The 18,786-nt window shown below is 26.1% G+C and overlaps 1 protein-coding gene across 1 annotated transcript in view; it reads left to right on the top strand.

The window, feature by feature from the left end:
* Positions 1-18,786, top strand: part of LOC111634006 — a 120,281-nt gene that overhangs the window by 26,648 nt on the left and 74,847 nt on the right. Inside the window, exons 5-6 of the mRNA XM_023378675.1 lie at positions 1,790-1,949; positions 16,211-16,350. Coding sequence (XP_023234443.1) covers positions 1,790-1,949; positions 16,211-16,350 — 300 coding nt within the window. The remainder of the gene's footprint in view (positions 1-1,789; positions 1,950-16,210; positions 16,351-18,786) is intronic.

Raw genomic sequence — 18,786 nt, 5'->3', positions numbered from 1 at the left:
AGTGTATTTATGAATGACGACTTGATTCGCAATTCACGTTATGAGAGCATTTATAATTTTTGTTAAATGTTAACGACTTGTAATATTACTTATTTATTGTTGTATGTTATTTATTTTTACAATTGGTATTTTTACACTTTAATTATTTTACTTAGTTACTCAGTTGGCGATATTTTGAACTTTAAATTTAATGTTCTATTCTTTGTGGATATTCTATTTTCGTTTTTACAACTTGAAGATGATCTATGAAATAGATTGAAAACGTTCGTTTATAAATAAACTCCCTCGGCAACGGATTAGGTGTTGATTGTTTTGATTATTAATTTGCCGGGTACGTTTTCTGTTCAATCCCATTGTTTTAACTTTCCTTAAGCCAACCATCCCTTTATCTGACCAGTGATCAACTCCACTCATAATTCTTGTGTGAAAATACCCTCTTTGAGACAACCAGTTTCATCATCCAGAGGAGATAATGAAATCAAAACATGGGTATATCAAAACATACAGTGCACAATGTTGAGCTTGTTGCACTATTTCAGTGTAAAGTTTATCTCAAGAGTCAGTTTTTTTTTACCAGCTTCAATATTTTCATTTTCTCCTATTTGGTTTTATTATGGAGAATATACATAATTTGCTGTTAATTAATTGCCTCAAGGAAGCTAGTCTATGTCATATTTTTATGTTCTGTTTACTCTTATTAAACTAAATAAACAAAGCCAATGAATTTAATCTTTTCATTAACAAGAATGGATAAAATGGTAATTGATGACAACAAATTTGGGTGGAATTTAGACAATTTTTGGAATTTGTTTGGCATGAAAGGAGCAACCTATTTCACCAAATAGAAAAGAAATTTAAAGAACGAACGTAGAAAAGAAATATTAAAGGCATCATCTTACCGAAAAAATTAAAACAGAGAAACCAAATGTCTCTTTTATATTATTTTAAATAAAATATTTAAAACATGTTTTACAATTCTGTATATTGTATGCACATATAATACACAGAATTACATGTGATATGTTAATAAATTTTCTTGCAGTATGCAGTATTAATCAATACATAGCATTTTTAAAAATAATCTTTACTGTGATATACATGTAAAAATACATGTGATATGTTAATAAATTTTCTTGCAGTATGCAGTATTAATCAATACATAGCATTTTTAAAAATAATCTTTACTACATCACCTGTATAGTAGCCTGTGTAGTGTTACACTAGAATATGTAGTTAGTACTACTGTACTGTATATAGCATTATATATGGTACTCCATCCATTATATTTTTGTCACTTGCTTTGACAAGACCATGCCTTGAGATAACAGTTTTCCTAAGTTTTGGAGAAGGTCATCTTTAAGTGATTTTATTATATATATGTATATTTGTAACTTTGTTTATAAGGTGCTCCAGAAAAATTTTACATCTTTTCACATTGTGCTACAAACTAAAACAGGTTGAGAACCATTGCTTTAGTCATATTTTAGTGATTTATTTATCTGTACTCAAACAACTTATAAGTAAAGCAGTTAAATTTTATTCTTATATTTTAGTTTGATTTGATGTGAATAAATCTAAATATTAAAAGAATTATTTTTTTTTATCATTTTGTTAATCATTTTCAGTAATTTAAATTATCATATAATAATTTTAAGTTTTTGTACATTTTTCATATATTTTATTTTGTCAACATCTTATTGTTCTGTATTTGAATTGTATGTTCATTTATTTAAATTAAAATAATAGAAATATAGATTAGATATGATTCTTTAAAATTTTTTCAAAATAGAAAATTTCTTCTTCCCTTGTTCAACAAAAAAGTGCCTATAACAACAACAACTCTGAAACAAAACATGATATTCTTAAAGATAAAAGTTCAAAAAGAAAATCAAATCTCAATCGAGCAATTATTATAGAAGAACCTAGATTAGTGCCTTTTGATTCACAAGGTAAGAGAATTTAATAAAATATTAAAACTCTTAAAAGTATTTTTTTTTTGAATATAGAAGTTAAAGAAGTTTTTTGAAGATTATAGAAGTTAAAGCTTTTTATTTAATTAAATGTTTTTTGGACTTAGTTTCCAGATCTTCTTAGCATTTGTTTTTCTCCTGATATTACATGGAGTCAACAAATTCTGAAACTTGTGAAATGTATAACGATGCATTAATGAAGAGGAGGTTTATCTAATTAACCTTTAGAAATAATATTTGTGATAAATGAGAAATCTTATATCTAATAATTCGAGCTCAAGTGCATTTTTGGCATTGATTACATTAACATAGTTTTTTTTTTAAACTCTTTCCTCCCTTTGGGCACTAAGAGGGATATTAACGTATTTAGATAATATACAGTAAACCCCTGCTAATTTGTACAAATTTTTTCTAAATAGTAATTTAAAATTTCTTGACAGTAGAAAATGTGATTGAGTGTTTCCAATATCTGGAAGTCTTTGCAATACAAAGTGTTATATTTCTGTAATTGGTAAGTTACTAAAGATTGTACATTGTGTATACTGTTCTGTCATGAAACTTTTTTAGCACATTTCCTGTAATAATAAATTCAACAGTATAATCTGATCTTATTAAAACTTCTTTATAGAGTTGATGATGATAAATTGCTGTACTTTATATCCACATTCTTATTTTGCATGTTGTTGGAGAAAACACCTACTAACTCAGACTTTCATAAATATGAACAATCTTTACCCTTCTTACTCAAAGTTAGCAGTGGTTTATTGTATATTATGTATAAATCTCTGGCCCTATAACTTAGTGGTGTAGCCTTCTTTCATTTCAGTACTAATAACAGGAGAATTCCAATATACCTTTCTCATCTAACCATTGTCAATTATTGCTTTTAAAATTATAGAGTCTAAAGTATATCTGTAAACTAATGGCTGGGTTTCACACTATTATATCATTTCAAAGAAGCATAATAGAGACAGAAGCTATACTAAAGAAAAACTTTGTTTTTTACATATTTATATAACTTGTTTTGATGATGATATCTGATTTGAAGATAAAAACACTCTAATCTTGAAACTCATCCAGCAGACTGATATCTAGAAAAACAAATGTTTTTGGTCTATGTCTAATACCTGCTTCAGGTTACAGTTTTTGAAGAAATAGAATGCCACAGGCTTTGAAGTTATAAAATGGATCATGCAGAACTCCAGAGAAAATTTGAATTTAAAACCAAAGTTTGATCAATACGATGCTCCCTAGTGTAGATGTTGTGAACTGATTTTATAATGACTTGTCAAATAAGGCCTTCTATGCTTGTGAAATCTGCTTGTCTTCTGTAAAGTTTACACACTGGCCTTGCCTGTCTGCTTTAAAAATTCCAAGCATTTTCAGTATCTTGAGTTGGTCTATGTTTGCTGCTGTTTTAATCAATGTAGCTTATTGTAAATTTAATTAAATTAGAATCATGGCAAACATGGATCAACTCAAAATACTGGAGGCTCTTGAAATTTTTAAAGCAGACATACAAGGACAGTGTATAAACTTTAAGGAAGAGAAGTGGAAAGCAAGCAAGAAAGAGATGTCTTCATGATGGGCAGAAGCAAAGCTTTTAAAATGCACACTCGATAACCATAAACTATGAACCATGGAGGAATTGAAATATTTGCTGCAACACTTGAATCTGCATTAACAGTAAAGAATCTATATCTGTATCCAAGGCATGGCAATCTATATTGGATAACCCCTTAAAAAATAGCAACAACCAATAATACATGCAATAATAGCAATTTACATCTCTCTAAATAATATAATTTTTTAATTTTTTAGTTATATTATTTGTTAGAGGCATTTTAATATTTTTAGTCTTAATTATTCCTTTAATTTGTTAAAACTATTTATATATTAATCTGTACATAAATTTAGTATATTTTAATTCAAAGACAATTATATCAAAGAAAAATAGCATTATTCCAAACTTCAAACCTGCTATAGATGTTCGATATAGAATTCTGCTTAAGCTGACACAGGCCACTGAAAGTAGTTGAAAACGTTTGTTTTAATCAGTGAATTGCTGGAAAGTGAGAGGAAGATGTGAATTTTAGCATTTAATGATAATTAAGTTCATTTTTTTCCTATATACATATTTATTATTTTATTTGTATTAAACTCAGAAAATCATTTTCATATTAAATAATGTTTTTCACATTAAATTCTGTTTTTAATTTTGGATATTATTCTGTAATAATTGCATAACTAGGTAGGGTTGCCAGGTCTTATGTTTTTTCCATGAGCTTTGTTTTTTTTGTACACTTTACAGCTTAGTTTTTCTTTTGCCTGTAAGACTATTTCTTCCTTTTTTTTCCTCTTGCATTTATACACATTAAAAGATTTCATTTTAAAATTCTCAGAATATTGTAATTACACCTAGAATATTCTAGCTTTGAAAATGCAGTTGATATATAGGATGAACCAAAAGTAGGTGGACAGTAGGTGGAATAAGGTCTGTGTTAGGGTTATACTATAACGATGGTGCATATTTAACTTGGTTATGGTTATAGTTGAAAAATTACATTAGAGATGCATTTCAAGAAATTAATACACGAAAATACTTGTGCAAAAATGTTTGTGAAGTGTGAAATGGTGAAATGTAAACTTCAAAGCTGTATAAATTGTGATGGACACCAGTTTTGAGCCACCTGCATTGATAAAATTGTATTGCATTGTATTAATAAATATAATTGTATATGTAATCTCAATAAATGTTATCATTTACTGTCCACCTACTTTTGGTTTGCCCTGTATATTAAAATTGCAACAGTTTGTTAACCTTGATGAACTGTATGAGGAATTTTGTGAGTGTAGGGGTGTTTTGTTAGTGTGTTTGAATTATGAAGGCATTGATGTTAATAAGTGGCTGTACTTTTTTAATGAAATTGTTTCAAACATAAATAAAATTATTAAGGTGACCAACTATTTTACAATGAAAAGGGGGACACAAATAAATTGAAGGAAAAAATATTGTAATAAAAGAAACATTTTATTCATTGCAACAATAATACACTATAATAATATCTACTGTATGTGTATGTGCCGTGTAATATTTCAGTAAGAAGTAAACAAAGCCACTTCCACACGGCGCTCTCTCACAAAGTCTTTTGTGAGGAGTGCATGTGTCTCATAATCACATCTTGCCGCACTGTATCAAGCCTTGATGAATCATCAAGTTAAATACAAACACATCACATACAATGGATTGGCTTGGCATTGATTGAATATGGAGATTTAAAGATTAGTCTTCAAATATCGAAAAGGAGGACATGTAGAAGGACACTTTTCGAGGGAGGACAGAACTTACAAAAGGAGGACGATTGGCCACCTTAAAATTATAGAATTTTTACTAAGTATTCCAGGCTCTAATATCTTTGTAGAAAGGGTCTTTCAGTAATGAAGAAAAAATGGACAGATGTTAGAAACAAAAGCCATCTAGAGCTGATCAAAATGGAACTACAGATTGTACACAGTTTTCCTTTCACTTGTAAGGAATTTTATCTATTTGCAAAACAGGATCACAACTAAATCACAAGAGAAATGTTAGAAGAGGTAAATAGCATGTAAGTTAATGTAAACAATGTAATAAAATGTTTAATCTGTGGTAGAAAAAAATTTTTTTTTCTTTTGAAAAACCTGGCAACCCTCTGTATTGCTCAAAATGTTGTTTATAAAATCAAAGAAAGTAACTGAATTTAAATTGTTTTTATTTTTTTTAAATAAATATGTAAAAGACAGGTTAGATACCATATAATTATTTTATTCTCATTGGAAATTTATTTTTTCTTCTGATTATTTCTAGAAACTAATGAATATGTATTTTAGTTGTATTGGGATAACATATATTTATTTAATAATGTTTTTCATTAATATATTTTAAAAAATTTATGCTTATCCTTCAGTTGATATTTACTTTGAATATTTGTTACAGTATAAAAATGCCAAGTTATGTAATTATCAATTTATTAGCTACATCAACTTGCTGAACTGATTAATCAGCAATTTTTAGATGTGTTAAATATAACCATTGATCTTGGTTGTTTGTTGTGCAAGATTTGAACACAATATGATAATTTCATGTTGGACAGTATCCAATATGTAGTTGGAGTAAATCTGGAAGGTAATAGCAAAAGATAGAAATATTTATTTAAATGCAGATGACTTTCATATATAAAGGTTTATTATATTTTGAATTTTGAAAATAAGTTTGTGATTTTATTTTTCTGAACTTATAAAAATATATATGTGATGATTAGTTTTTACAAATAAATATTATACTCCGAAAGACAGTAAAAATTTCTTTATTATTATAAGATATTGGCATACCATAGAAGTAAATTCTTGTGTCTTAAACTATTATATTTTCCTTTAATGATTAATGCTTGATTATTAAACTTGAACCATTAGTCATATAGTGATAGAGAATATATGTATTTGATACCTAACAATACACACATTCTCATAAAACATAACATAACTTAGTTTAATAAATTCTTAGTAAACTATAATGCTTTATGTATTGCAATATGAACAAAAATGGAATTAAAATGTTAAATCTAAAAATAAAATATCTCTAGACCAGTGTTTTCCAACATGGTACCCACACCCCACAAGGGGGCAATTCGATTGTTAAGGGGGGCAATTTGAAAATGAGTTGTTGACTTCATTTTTTTTTTTTTTTAGGCATCAGAATTTTTCATCAAGCTATTCAGACTTGAGTAGCTAATATTGGAACATTAATCGCGGGCCACATAAATTCATTAGACAGGCCGTATGTTGGCCATGCCTGATATAGCCACTGTATATGTTAGGGGGGCATGAGAATTTTAGAAAGGCTTAGGTGGGGCATAGCACAAAAAAGGTTGGGAAACACTGCTCTAGACTGTATACAAGTAATATTATACACTTTATATCTGATTTTGAGTAATTTTTCAAGGCAAACAAACCAAATAACAACATATACTAGACCTTTATTTTAACTTTTTTCAAATATTCCAAATGCATTTCACTAGTTTTAACTGGCTTCATCAGTGGATACAGTTATTCACCAACTGTTGTTCCTTTATAATGGATTATTTTGTTGCAGCATGCATCTACATTCATACCCATATTTAGGTTAATAACATTTGCATAATTTCTTTTAATACAAAAATGTTCAATGATTCTTCTTTTTAACAAATTTTTAGCCTTGTATAATATTTTAATATTAATTCTATTAATTTTACAATTAAACTGATAACAGGGTTAGTATCAGGGTAATTCTTATCTTTTTAAATAGATTGCCACTTCATGTTCCTTTAACTTTTTTCCAATCTTCTTCCTGTTTCTCCTGTATAACTCTTCTGGTAAGCACACATAAATGTTATTTCATAAATGACTCCCGCAACTTCCAATTGATGGAATTAAAGAAAATAATGAATAGAATGATATTACAAGAAGACATTGAAATTGAAACTAAGCGACTTTTAAAAAAATATTTATTGAATAACTATCTGAAGCATATAATATGTAAGTGGTATGAATATTATATAAATAATAGATATAAAGTTAAAAATAAAAAACCAGACACTCTGTATATTGAATTTCCATATATAAATCATTTATTTGAAAAAATAAGCCCAAATTTAATAAATTATCTATTTGTATAGTAGCAAAACAAAAAAATAAATTAAAGGATATAATTAACATCACAAATAAAGAAGACAAAAAAATAGTAAGAAAACAATTGGAAGTTGCGGGAGTCATTTATGAAATATCTTGTACTATACATGTGCTAACCAGAAGAGTTATATTGGAGAAACAGGAAAAAGATTGGAAAAAAGTTAAAGGAACATGAAGCAGCAATCTGTTTAAAAAAACAATCACCCTGGTACCAACACTGTTATCAGTTTAATTGTAAAATTAATAGAATTAATGTTAAAATATTATACAAGGCTAAAAATTTGTTAAAAAGAATTATTGAACATTTTTGTATTAAAAGAAATTATGCAAATGTTATTAACCTAAATATGGGTATGAATGTAGATGCATGCTACAATGAAATAATCCAGTATAAAGGAGCAACAGTTGGTGAATTACTGTATCCACTGATGAGACCAGTTAAAACTAGTGAAATGTATTTGGAATATTTGAAAAAAGTTAAAATAAAGGTCTGGTATATGTTGTTATTTGGTTTATTTGACTTGAAAAATTACTCAAAATTGGATATAAAGTGTATAATATTACTCGTTAACAGTCTAGAGATATTTTATTTTTAGATTTAACATTTTAATGAAGTTTAATAGCAATCCCATTGCTTTTATTTTTGAATTTATATTTAGAAATTGAATTAATTGTCAATGTTTTCTCCCCAGACTACCACAGAAAAATAGTTTTGTTTTTTTAAATAAATAAGATTTTTTAAAATTTCCATCTCTTCATGTAATATTTCTGAGAAGTTAAATACAGTTAGACCCCGCTTAACGCTGCCTTGCTTAACACTGATTCAATATAATGTGGTCTGCTTGACGCCTAAAATACGCTCAAAATTTATGCTGATTCAAATTAATGCAGTATTTCATTGATTCATATATAATACGATTATTCTCAAACACAAATCAATCAGCAAAAAGTGGCAATTCATCATAGTGCCGTACTTCCCTTAGATTTATGTTTGTTTGGTGCAATTTTGGAAAAAATATAATATCATGGATGCCATAGGAAATAGTGACTTGGCTTGGCAAGAATTAACTGATAAATGCATGAATGGAATGTGGAGAAGTTATGGCTGAAGGTATCCAAGAATTCTCATTGAGAGAAGCTTATTGCTGTATCATTATGTTGACCAAATTGTCAACTTAATCGATATAGGAGATGTAATGTGACAAGCAGTATATTGGGGAGTTACTGAAGGTTTCTGGTAAGAGTCTTCCAACGATGACTTCAAGAATTGGCAGAACAAGGAATCCATAGAATGAAAACAGAGATTCTGAAAACGAAGAACCCAAAAAATTTCTCTACATATTTCCTTAGTAAAAGTTTGGTAACAATAACCAAAATCATTGATCAAATTGTAGCGAATGATCTAGATTTTGAAAGGAGTGCAAAAGCAAAACGAGGTGTTTTGGATGCGATCTTCTGCTACCAACATTTGTTTAAGGAGAGAAAAAAGTGACAAGTGAAACTTCACAACTTTATTGCAAAAAAACAAGATTTTCAGAAAAGTCAGTACTTTCATCACAAAAAATGAACTAATTAATATACTATTATACATTTCTGTGTGCATATGTTTGTGTTATTTAACATATATTATTATACAAATTAATATAAAAATAACTTAAAATTAAAGTAAAATGTTTTTATTTTTTGTTGCGTGTTCCCCTATCCCTAATTACTCTATGTTAAAATGATCTCATTTAATTCTGTTTCACTTAGCGCGTTGTTATCTAGGAACGTATCCCCTGCGTTAAGCGGGGTCTTACTCTAAATGTTTTGTTTAATATGTTTGGAACTTTTTTTTTTGGTGGTTTTAGGCCCTTTACCACTCAGAGAGCACAAAAAGGCCACATGTTTGAATCTATTTTATTTTACTTGACAATTTTTTATTTACTGCAACAAATGATGATGAGTAACAAATACTACAATTAATCAAACTATTGCTAATTTCTATAACTTTATTAATAGTTACATACCATGTCTGATTAAAATTTTTCATTAATAAATACAATTTTTAATTTATCATTAATTAGTTAATTAAATTAATAATCAATATATAAAAAGAACATAACATAGAAAACAAAAAAAAAATTTTTAATTTGAAACTTTGTTTAAAAAATTTTATTTAAAATGTTTTCTTCAGACTTATAAAACTTTCAATACAATAAATTTATAGAATTTGGATGTTGTGAACAAATATAAATTAATATATGACAAAGAACAATATGACAAGCTTTTTATGTTAAAATTACAAGATTCTTGAATGGAATGAATTCTGTTCAAATATCTTGTAATTGAAGAAACCTAATATAAATCAGGTGAAAGCACTTTTAATATAGAAAGCTTTGAAAAGTTGTTCTGTGTGTTATATATTAATTTATACCATCAATACAAAATTTAAAAAATGCTTCTACTGTTAATTAAGAAACTAATATTTTAGTTACTTTATTATTAATATTTGACATTTATTGTAACAATCAAACAATGGTAAGATGGATGAATTGTTTTTGAGTATATTAAGGTTAAAGGTAGAAATAATTGTATTTTGGCCAGTGAAGGCCGAAAACGTTCGGAAGTTATGTTAAAGTTCAATTACTGGTTAAAAAAAAAAGGTTTTGTTTGCGATTGCTTATTTCTCACTCCAGTATTTTTGAGAAGACAACTATTATTATAATTGTATTTTATTGAGAATATAAATTTCTAAAGCAATACAAATACCTGTAAAAAAAAAAAAGAAAATGGAAAATTATATGTATAGGTCAATAAAGAAAATTTTGATGATCTATTAAAATAGACTTATTGCCATTGAATTTGAGTCTTGGTATGATTTATATCAAAATTATTTGTTTGCTAACTGATGGAGTTGCCACTAACATTACAATAATATTTTGAAAGAAGAAACATGGCAGGTTAATTATTATTTTTACTCTATGAAGATATGGAAATAAACTGTTATAGCTAAAACTAAATCAAATTACATTGGAATTAAAACATCTAGGAGAGTGATGATTAACCAGTGACCCATGTGTTGAATTCAAGATACTTACATTAAATGTTTATAAAATATTAGATTTTTATAAATTATAAAAAAAATTGATAGATCTCAAAACTTTGCATATGTGAAAACAGGATCCCAAAGCTGTTGTGTAAAGTTCTAAAGGTTACAAATTATGAAGCTCAGATAGAAAAATTATCATCAAAAAATAAAATATTTGTTTTTGTTATAATCACATTATTTTCTTTTCAATTATAGAGTTTATTGTTTATTTTGATATAGATTAAAAAGTTAAATAAAGTAAAATCTGTAAGCATGCTTTGTTATTTTTTTTAATTACTCAAATTAAATATTTGACTGATGATTTGGAATTACTAAAGTTCAAATTCAATTTTAACCCATCTTCAGGAAAAGGTTTGCCATCTTTGACGTAGGATAAAAACAAATTACATAGTTGTATAGACTGGTAGGTCAGTAAATATTTAGTAATTCTATATTTTTTCAATAATTATTAAGATAATTATATTCTTAACAAAATATAAGGGACACTGAACTTGGAACTGAAAATATAAGAGAACTTAGAACTGTTATACTTAACAGTTTTAAGTTATAAATTTTAGAAAATTAAAAAGCTAAAAAGATACTTAAAGATATCTCTTAAACTAACGAGTTAAAATTACTCAGTTTTTTCCAATTTCTAAGAAACTAAAAACACTCAAGTGGAAAGAATTGAAGTCAATCACTTTCTTAATCTTTAAGTATCTTTTGAGCTTTTCAATTTTTAAAATTTATAGAATAAACTGATCCTATTGCTTTTATTTATATTTTTATACTTTGAAGTTTTAAATTATGTTTAGTAGAATTTTTAACATCATATTAACTAAAATTCTGTTTGTTGAATTATGTCATGCTTGATGACAGGCACATTTTTATTGTCAGAGCATAATTGCAACCTGTATTTTGCAGTTTAATTATATTTCAAAAATAGAATAATATCGTACTTAATTGTATATAGTTTTATTTTTATTTGGCTGTGACTATTCTCAGATGATTGAGATAATTAAGATAATAAGTAAATATCAAAAAGAAAAGTATTCATGAAAATAAAAAAACTGAAAATTTTTTTGGATTAAGAAATTTTATATTCAAATGATATAATAAACATAAAATGTAATTAAATTTTTCTTTGTGTTTATTTCCTGCCTTCTTGACTTGAATTGTTCTTTCATGAGTCTTGAAAGCTTCCTTTTAGGTACTTTATCTTTTTCCATTCTTTCAATCTTCTCAAGTATCTTCTCCAATAAGTTCTTTCTTTGGGGCAGGGTGCTTGTTTTCCATGAGTGGGTTTCCGTGTAATTTGCCAATGTTATTTTGAATGGAGTCAACCCCATTATTTATATTCTTATTTGTTTTCTTATCTGAAGGACTTATTTTCTCCCTTTTGGAGAATCTCCTAAAAGTGGAGAAAATCTTTGGGGTGGCTATGGCTTAGTTTTCTTTATTTGTCACCGGGAGAATCATTCATCTTGCTATTTTTTCTGCAAAATGAAAGTAGTAGAAGCAGAATTATGCTTCTTTTGTTCTGCAGAAAAAATAGCAAGATGAATGATTTTTCCAGCGACAGATGAATTTAATAAAACTGTAATATAGCAGAAAAATAAATAAAACAATGTTAAATTATGATAAAATTGTAAGAAATGTGCAAATTCTTTAAGTAATACAAAAAGAAAAGGAAACAGGATATTTTATTTCTTAAAGCTTTTTTTTCTTTTATTTAACATTGTGTTGTTTATTTTTTTTATGCTATAGTAATATAATGTATAGACTCCAAGATATTAACAAAACTGTTAATGTAAGCTTTATTTCCTATAAAAATAGGAGCTGATTTATTCATTTGGATTCACTTAATGGTATGTCTTGTTTAAAATTTCTTCCAGGAAAATTGAAAAATTAGGAGGAATAATTTGAATGCTTATAGTTTAAAAATTAGATTATATCCTGAATTTGTTTAAAATATCTCAGGTTTTTCTTATTTTTAACAAAAAGTTGAAAATGGCTTTTTGGGATCAAATTTTGTTGATCTTAGCATTTTTGAGCTTTAATGTTCTCTCTTAAAAGATAAACACTTTAAATAATTATCTAACTATTAAAATATCTTGTTGATAATTAAAAATTTTAGTTTTCATTTTTTCACTTATATGATGTTCATGCATTATATTATGTTGTTCTGAAATGAAGTGAGAAAAATCCTGATAAGATAATGAAAAATTTGTTTTAGTGAAAGTTTTATTATGTCTAAATTTGACTTTTAAATGATTTTATATTGGCTGTTTATTAAACTGTTTATTGTTTAATACATTAATATTTACATTCTTATATTTAAAAAAGTAGTGGAAAATTTTTAATTTATTACAAGATTAAAATCTGATAAGATATAATATTAATAAACAATATTAGTTATTTTTTGATTTAAAAAAAGACATATTTTTGTTAGTAAATGTTCAGTAGATTTATTTTCTCATGTTAATGAGAAAATAAATTTACTGAATAGTTGCAGTAGAATGTTAATAATTGCAATTTCCAGAACTAAAGTAGATAATGTAATTATTTAAAATATTATTATAAAACATAAATTTTAATTGTTTCAAATTATAATGCTTTTATATAAGACAGCAACTACATTAGCAACCATGGAAATTTCATCACTCATAAAATCCTATGAAATGTATTTATTTGTTTAAATTATAGTGTTATTTTGCTGCAGATCTAAAAAAACCTTAAAGATTACATTATTCATGATATTATAAACATTGGAATGCTTTTTTTATTTTACTGTTTATATAAAGTCTACTGTAACAATGTTTCTGGTGATTGTATTATCCATTTGAAGACTCGTGAATGTGGTAAAACTTTAATAAGCAAAGTGGAACATTTTTGATAACACCACATAAAACACCACATAAAAAGTCTGTATTTATTGTTTTGAATGCTAAAGGTTTATCTTCTTGTAAAATAGTGCAGAGAGTGCATTATTATCAATTCAACAATTATAAATTTGTTACAAAGGAGATGTAAACATGACAACATTGATAGAAATGCTAGATCAAGAGATAAACATGTTAGTATACTGTGTGAGGGTAGGATGCTTCATCATCTCAGTCTGCAATAATGTACTGCCAATTCTAAACTGAAAGTAAAGTGGAAGAGAGACAGGCATAAAAATGAATGCATGAACTATACAATGTTGTCTGTGCAACAGGATTTAAAAGCTTAATGTCCATATAAGAAGCCATTGCTGATGAGTATAATGCACAGACGACAACTTATCTGGGTTAAACAGCATGCGGACTGAAGCATTAATATATGGAATTCTGTTATGCTTTCAGCTGAATCTAAATCTAATTTGCATGGATTGACAGCAAACACTACACAAGGCATAGAGAAGACAAGGCATATAATAGGAATTACTTAATACAGACAATGAAGGTGGGATGCATATCTAATAAAGATGTCAGCAGACTGCACTTTATAAATGGGTCTGTGAATCCAGATGCTACAAAACATCTTATCTACCAAGCTGATTCCAACAATCAGAAGATTTTGTGTTATAAAATTATTCCTTATCTCCCAGGATGATTCTGCATCATGTCACCAAGCCAATATGATGAGTAAAATATCTGTCCTTTATGGTTTTTTAGTATTATTGAAACTTAATATCAATAATTTCTTCAAGAGGGCAAGATCAGATGTCTAAACTGGCTATGTAGCAGTCTTGATCTCAACACTATTAAGAAATGCTGGCATTTTATGAGTATAAAAATTACAGAGAAGAGACTTGAAATTCATCCACTCAATGCCAGAATGCTGCAAAGCTGTTAATAAGATTTGTGGTTGCACTACAAAGAATTAGGATCCCTTGGATGTTTATTTACAGATCTGCTTATGCTGTGAACCTCTTTCTTTTATATTTGCTTTTTTAATTGTGAATGGCAAGTTATTGTGGCATTACTCATTAACAATATTGGTGAGACTGTGGTGTAAAATAACACTTAAATTAAGTATAGCATTATATGATATTTTAGTTTATATTTATTTATTTATTTGGTTTCTTTTCTGTGCTGTACATATTTATCATTACAAATCATTCATAGCTTCAACAGATCTGAAAAGTAGCATATTTAATACTTTTTAGTGTATATCATAGATGATGCAGTTTCCATGGCCTCTGCTGTACATTCAGTATTGTGTTATGAAACTGGGAATGTAATAATAAACAAATATCTTCAAGAATGCCTGCTTTTTAAAATTTGCATAAGTTTTTATTTATATATATTATTTAATTTTGTACAATATACCTAACAGAATTTAATTTTTAATAAATGTTTAAACAAACTTGTTATAATTAATTCAGCATTAAGTTTATCTGCCAAAATACAATTAAATTATAATTTAGAATAGCCAAAAATCTCTTGTTGATATTTTAAGAGTTTTATTTATAATTAATTAATCATGCATAAACAAGTTAATTTTATGAAGTAAATCTGCTTAAGTGTTTTTAGAACATTTAAACTGATTTACTGATTTTAAAATTAAGTAAGCAATGTTTCTAAAATTATAATAAGCATTTGTTTATAGATAAGGGAAAAAAATTATTAAAATAATAATGTTTTTTACAAATCAAGCACTCACTGGTCAAATGATTAAGAAGTTTGTTATTTTTAAAGTCTTCAAAAGTAAACTATCTTAAATTAGTAAATTTTATTACTAATAAATATTATATCGAGGAGTTTTCATGAATTGTTTGGCCCAGATCCAGTTTCTATGTTAGTCTGAACTTATAAATAGCATTCATGTCAACTGTCTGAAACTTGCAAGCATATAAAGTTTACTGGAAGCTTTCATTTTGCTGAGAGAAAACTTGGCAAAGTGTTTCAGTTTCTGTTGCCATGTGTAAGCAAATGTTGTTCTAGTATGTTTTCTCCTGCTTGGTATAGTTTGCTGAATATACAATTTTGAATTCATTCTCTTCTGTAGTATGAATATAGATTATTTCTGAATATTTATTCTATACAGAAGTTTATTTTTGTTTTCCAGTAAGTACAATTGTCTAATTAATATAAAATTAAAATTGTTTTGTTTAAATATGAAAATTTAAACTATTGTTTTTATAAGAATTAATTAATTAAACACTTAATTATTATATAGTTTTTTAAAATCTCACAATTAGAATTAGTTTTAAAGTTATAAGTTCTTTATTCATTTTAATTTTGTTTATAATAAAATTAAATCTAATTGAATATTATTAATTATTATTTATGAACTATGTTTATTTTATTAGGAAAAAGTATTTTATACTATCAACATCCTCTGATTATTTAAAATTTTTAAATTAAATATTTTAATCTTGTAAGAAAACTAACTAAAAGTTCAAAAGTAATTTAATAAAAATGAATATAAATAGATTTTTGTTTAAATTTATTTTCATTTTATTAATTTTCATATTTTTAAGGTGATTTAAATACAAAAAAGCAACAAAATTATATAGAAGATGATATTCAAAAAGCAAGATTAGAACAAAGAAAATCTTCTAGTACAGTTTATCAATCTCAACAGTTTGGGCAATTCTCCAAATTAACTAATAATAATAAGGTAATTTTTAAATACTAAGATATATTTAATTGATAAAAATTTTAAAAGTATTTTTATAAATTAAGAAGTATTGCTGAAAGATACAACTAAAAGATTCATCAAATGTATCAGGTATATTACAGATGAGAAACGTTCAGCATTTAACAAAATGTTTTAACTGAAAAGTCTAAATGAAAAATGAAATGTTTATTATTTAGATGTTGAAGATGATTAAAATTAATTTCTAATTAATTTTTTATCATTTTTAACTTCTAAATAGATAAGTGCTCATTAATTATAGAAGATAAATTAAAAGTTTTGGTTTCAATTTACTGTATTTTTTAATTACACAAAGAAAATAATAATAAAGAAAATGAAATATGTTACATATTATATATATAAAATTTTTATTATATAATCATAAATATGACCAAAATTTATTTTTCAAATTTATAAAATTTCAAAAATTTATATTTATATTAATATATAAACAATATATGTAGCTAAATAATTTATATTAAATACATTTGAAATTTTTTAGTTGTATCATTTTATATGTTTTCTCTGTAAAATGATACTGTAAAATAAATTATTAGAGAAGATTTTATTGGGTGCTGTTTGAAACAAAACATTCTAATACAGTTTAGTAAATGGAGTAGGTTTAGTACATTTAACATTAGCATCAATATTTTCTTTTATAAATAAATTGAAAGACAGCATTATGTATATAATACACAAATATTATGTCATTCAGTTGAGAATACATAAGACTGTGTCTTGCTTCTTATAATATCTAGAAATCATACACTTAAATTTAACAGAGTAAACTTGATATAATATAGATTAAATGGTATATTCAAATTAAGTTGACTGCATCATATTACATTATCTTAATAAGGTACAATATGACAAAAATTATATAATTGAGCTGTATGTAGGTTATTGAATGCACTTCATATTATTAACTGTACGTATTTTGCAACATTGGTCAAGTAGTGTATTACAACATAAGTCAGTTGGCTGTTGAAATCTTAGGTTTCTGCCTACTCAATATTTTTTAAAATAGAACTTTTTTGTTATGACTGAATGTTCATATTAAATTTTTAGTACAGAATCTTGAAAATATCAGCATACAAAATTAGATTTATTTAATTGTATTAGTTCTAAAAATTTTCAAATGAATCTGTTTTTGAATTGAAGTTAGTTACACAATTATAGATAACATTTCTACCAGATATGAAATTAATAATAAACAGTATAATATAATCATAGATGCTGGAAATATTCACAAATTTGAGTAATGTAATATAATATACTTGTAATTTTATATTTCTTTCATAAAATATATTGAAATATTAACTAGATAGTTGTGAAGTACTAAATAAGGACTATTAAAAATTTTGAATTATATTCAAAACTTGCACATTACAAAAGCACTAATGATAGAAAATAATGGAGTTAATAGAAGTTAATTAGAAGTTTTAAGATTGACAGTTTAAAATAAACAGTTAAAGTTTTGGAGTAAGTTAACTTCCATATTAGGCCTTTTGTTTTGACTTTCAATTTGATTTCGATAAAATATGTAATTATTTGGATTAAAATGTAAAATATTTTAAAAAATTAATAAGAATAGAAGTTCCATTCACTGAGTAATGATAGGCTAATCTGTCTTATTCTTTATAAAATTTTATATTTTTTAAATAATTTTTATTGAATTAATAATAAACTAAAACTGATAAATGATAAAATTTAAAAGATTTTAAAATATGAAAATGTAATGTTTATATATTTTGAAATAATTTTTTAAAATTCAATATGTTTTTATTTATGAGTAAATGTTAGAATTATGTATATTTTAATTATTCTTGACAAGCATTTTTAAAATGCTTTTAATACAGTAGAGCCTCGAAAACTCGGCACTCGATAACCCGGCACTCCGGATAACTCAGCCACACCCTGGCAGGGCAAAAAAATCTTTAGTTAATTAATTTTCATGATAAAGACAGCTTTATGCCTCAAAGTATTTTTCTGAGGTCTGTCTTATTAGGTAAATTACTGTACAGTGTATTCATTAATTTTCATTTTCATGTAGTAAAGGTTCTATGCCTTCATAAAAGACGTACTTTTCTTTTGTTTAAGGGTATTAGGGCAGTTTATTCTCTGTTGTATTCTCAAGTAAACAATACAAATAAGTACAGTACAGTATTTTCTGAGGAAACACTCATACTTATTCTTTTTTTAACCCCATTCCCGATAACCCGGCATTTTCACAAACTCGGCCACCCTTCGGTCCACATTAGACCGAGTTTTCGAGGCTCTACTGTACCAAAAAATTTCTCCAACATTCAGATTGATAACTAAATTTGTAAATTTGAAGTGAAATATCTAAATTTTAATTTTTCAGCTGTTTAGATTTTATTTGAACATATTTTAACAAGGATATATAAACTTCTGCCT

Source organism: Centruroides sculpturatus, unplaced genomic scaffold (genome assembly GCF_000671375.1).
Source record: "Centruroides sculpturatus isolate CEXI.00-Female unplaced genomic scaffold, Cexi_2.0 scaffold736, whole genome shotgun sequence".
Lineage (NCBI taxonomy): Eukaryota > Metazoa > Arthropoda > Arachnida > Scorpiones > Buthidae > Centruroides > Centruroides sculpturatus.
The sequence above is the reverse complement of the archived record's forward strand: the minus strand, read 5'-3'. Positions and strand labels throughout refer to the sequence as shown.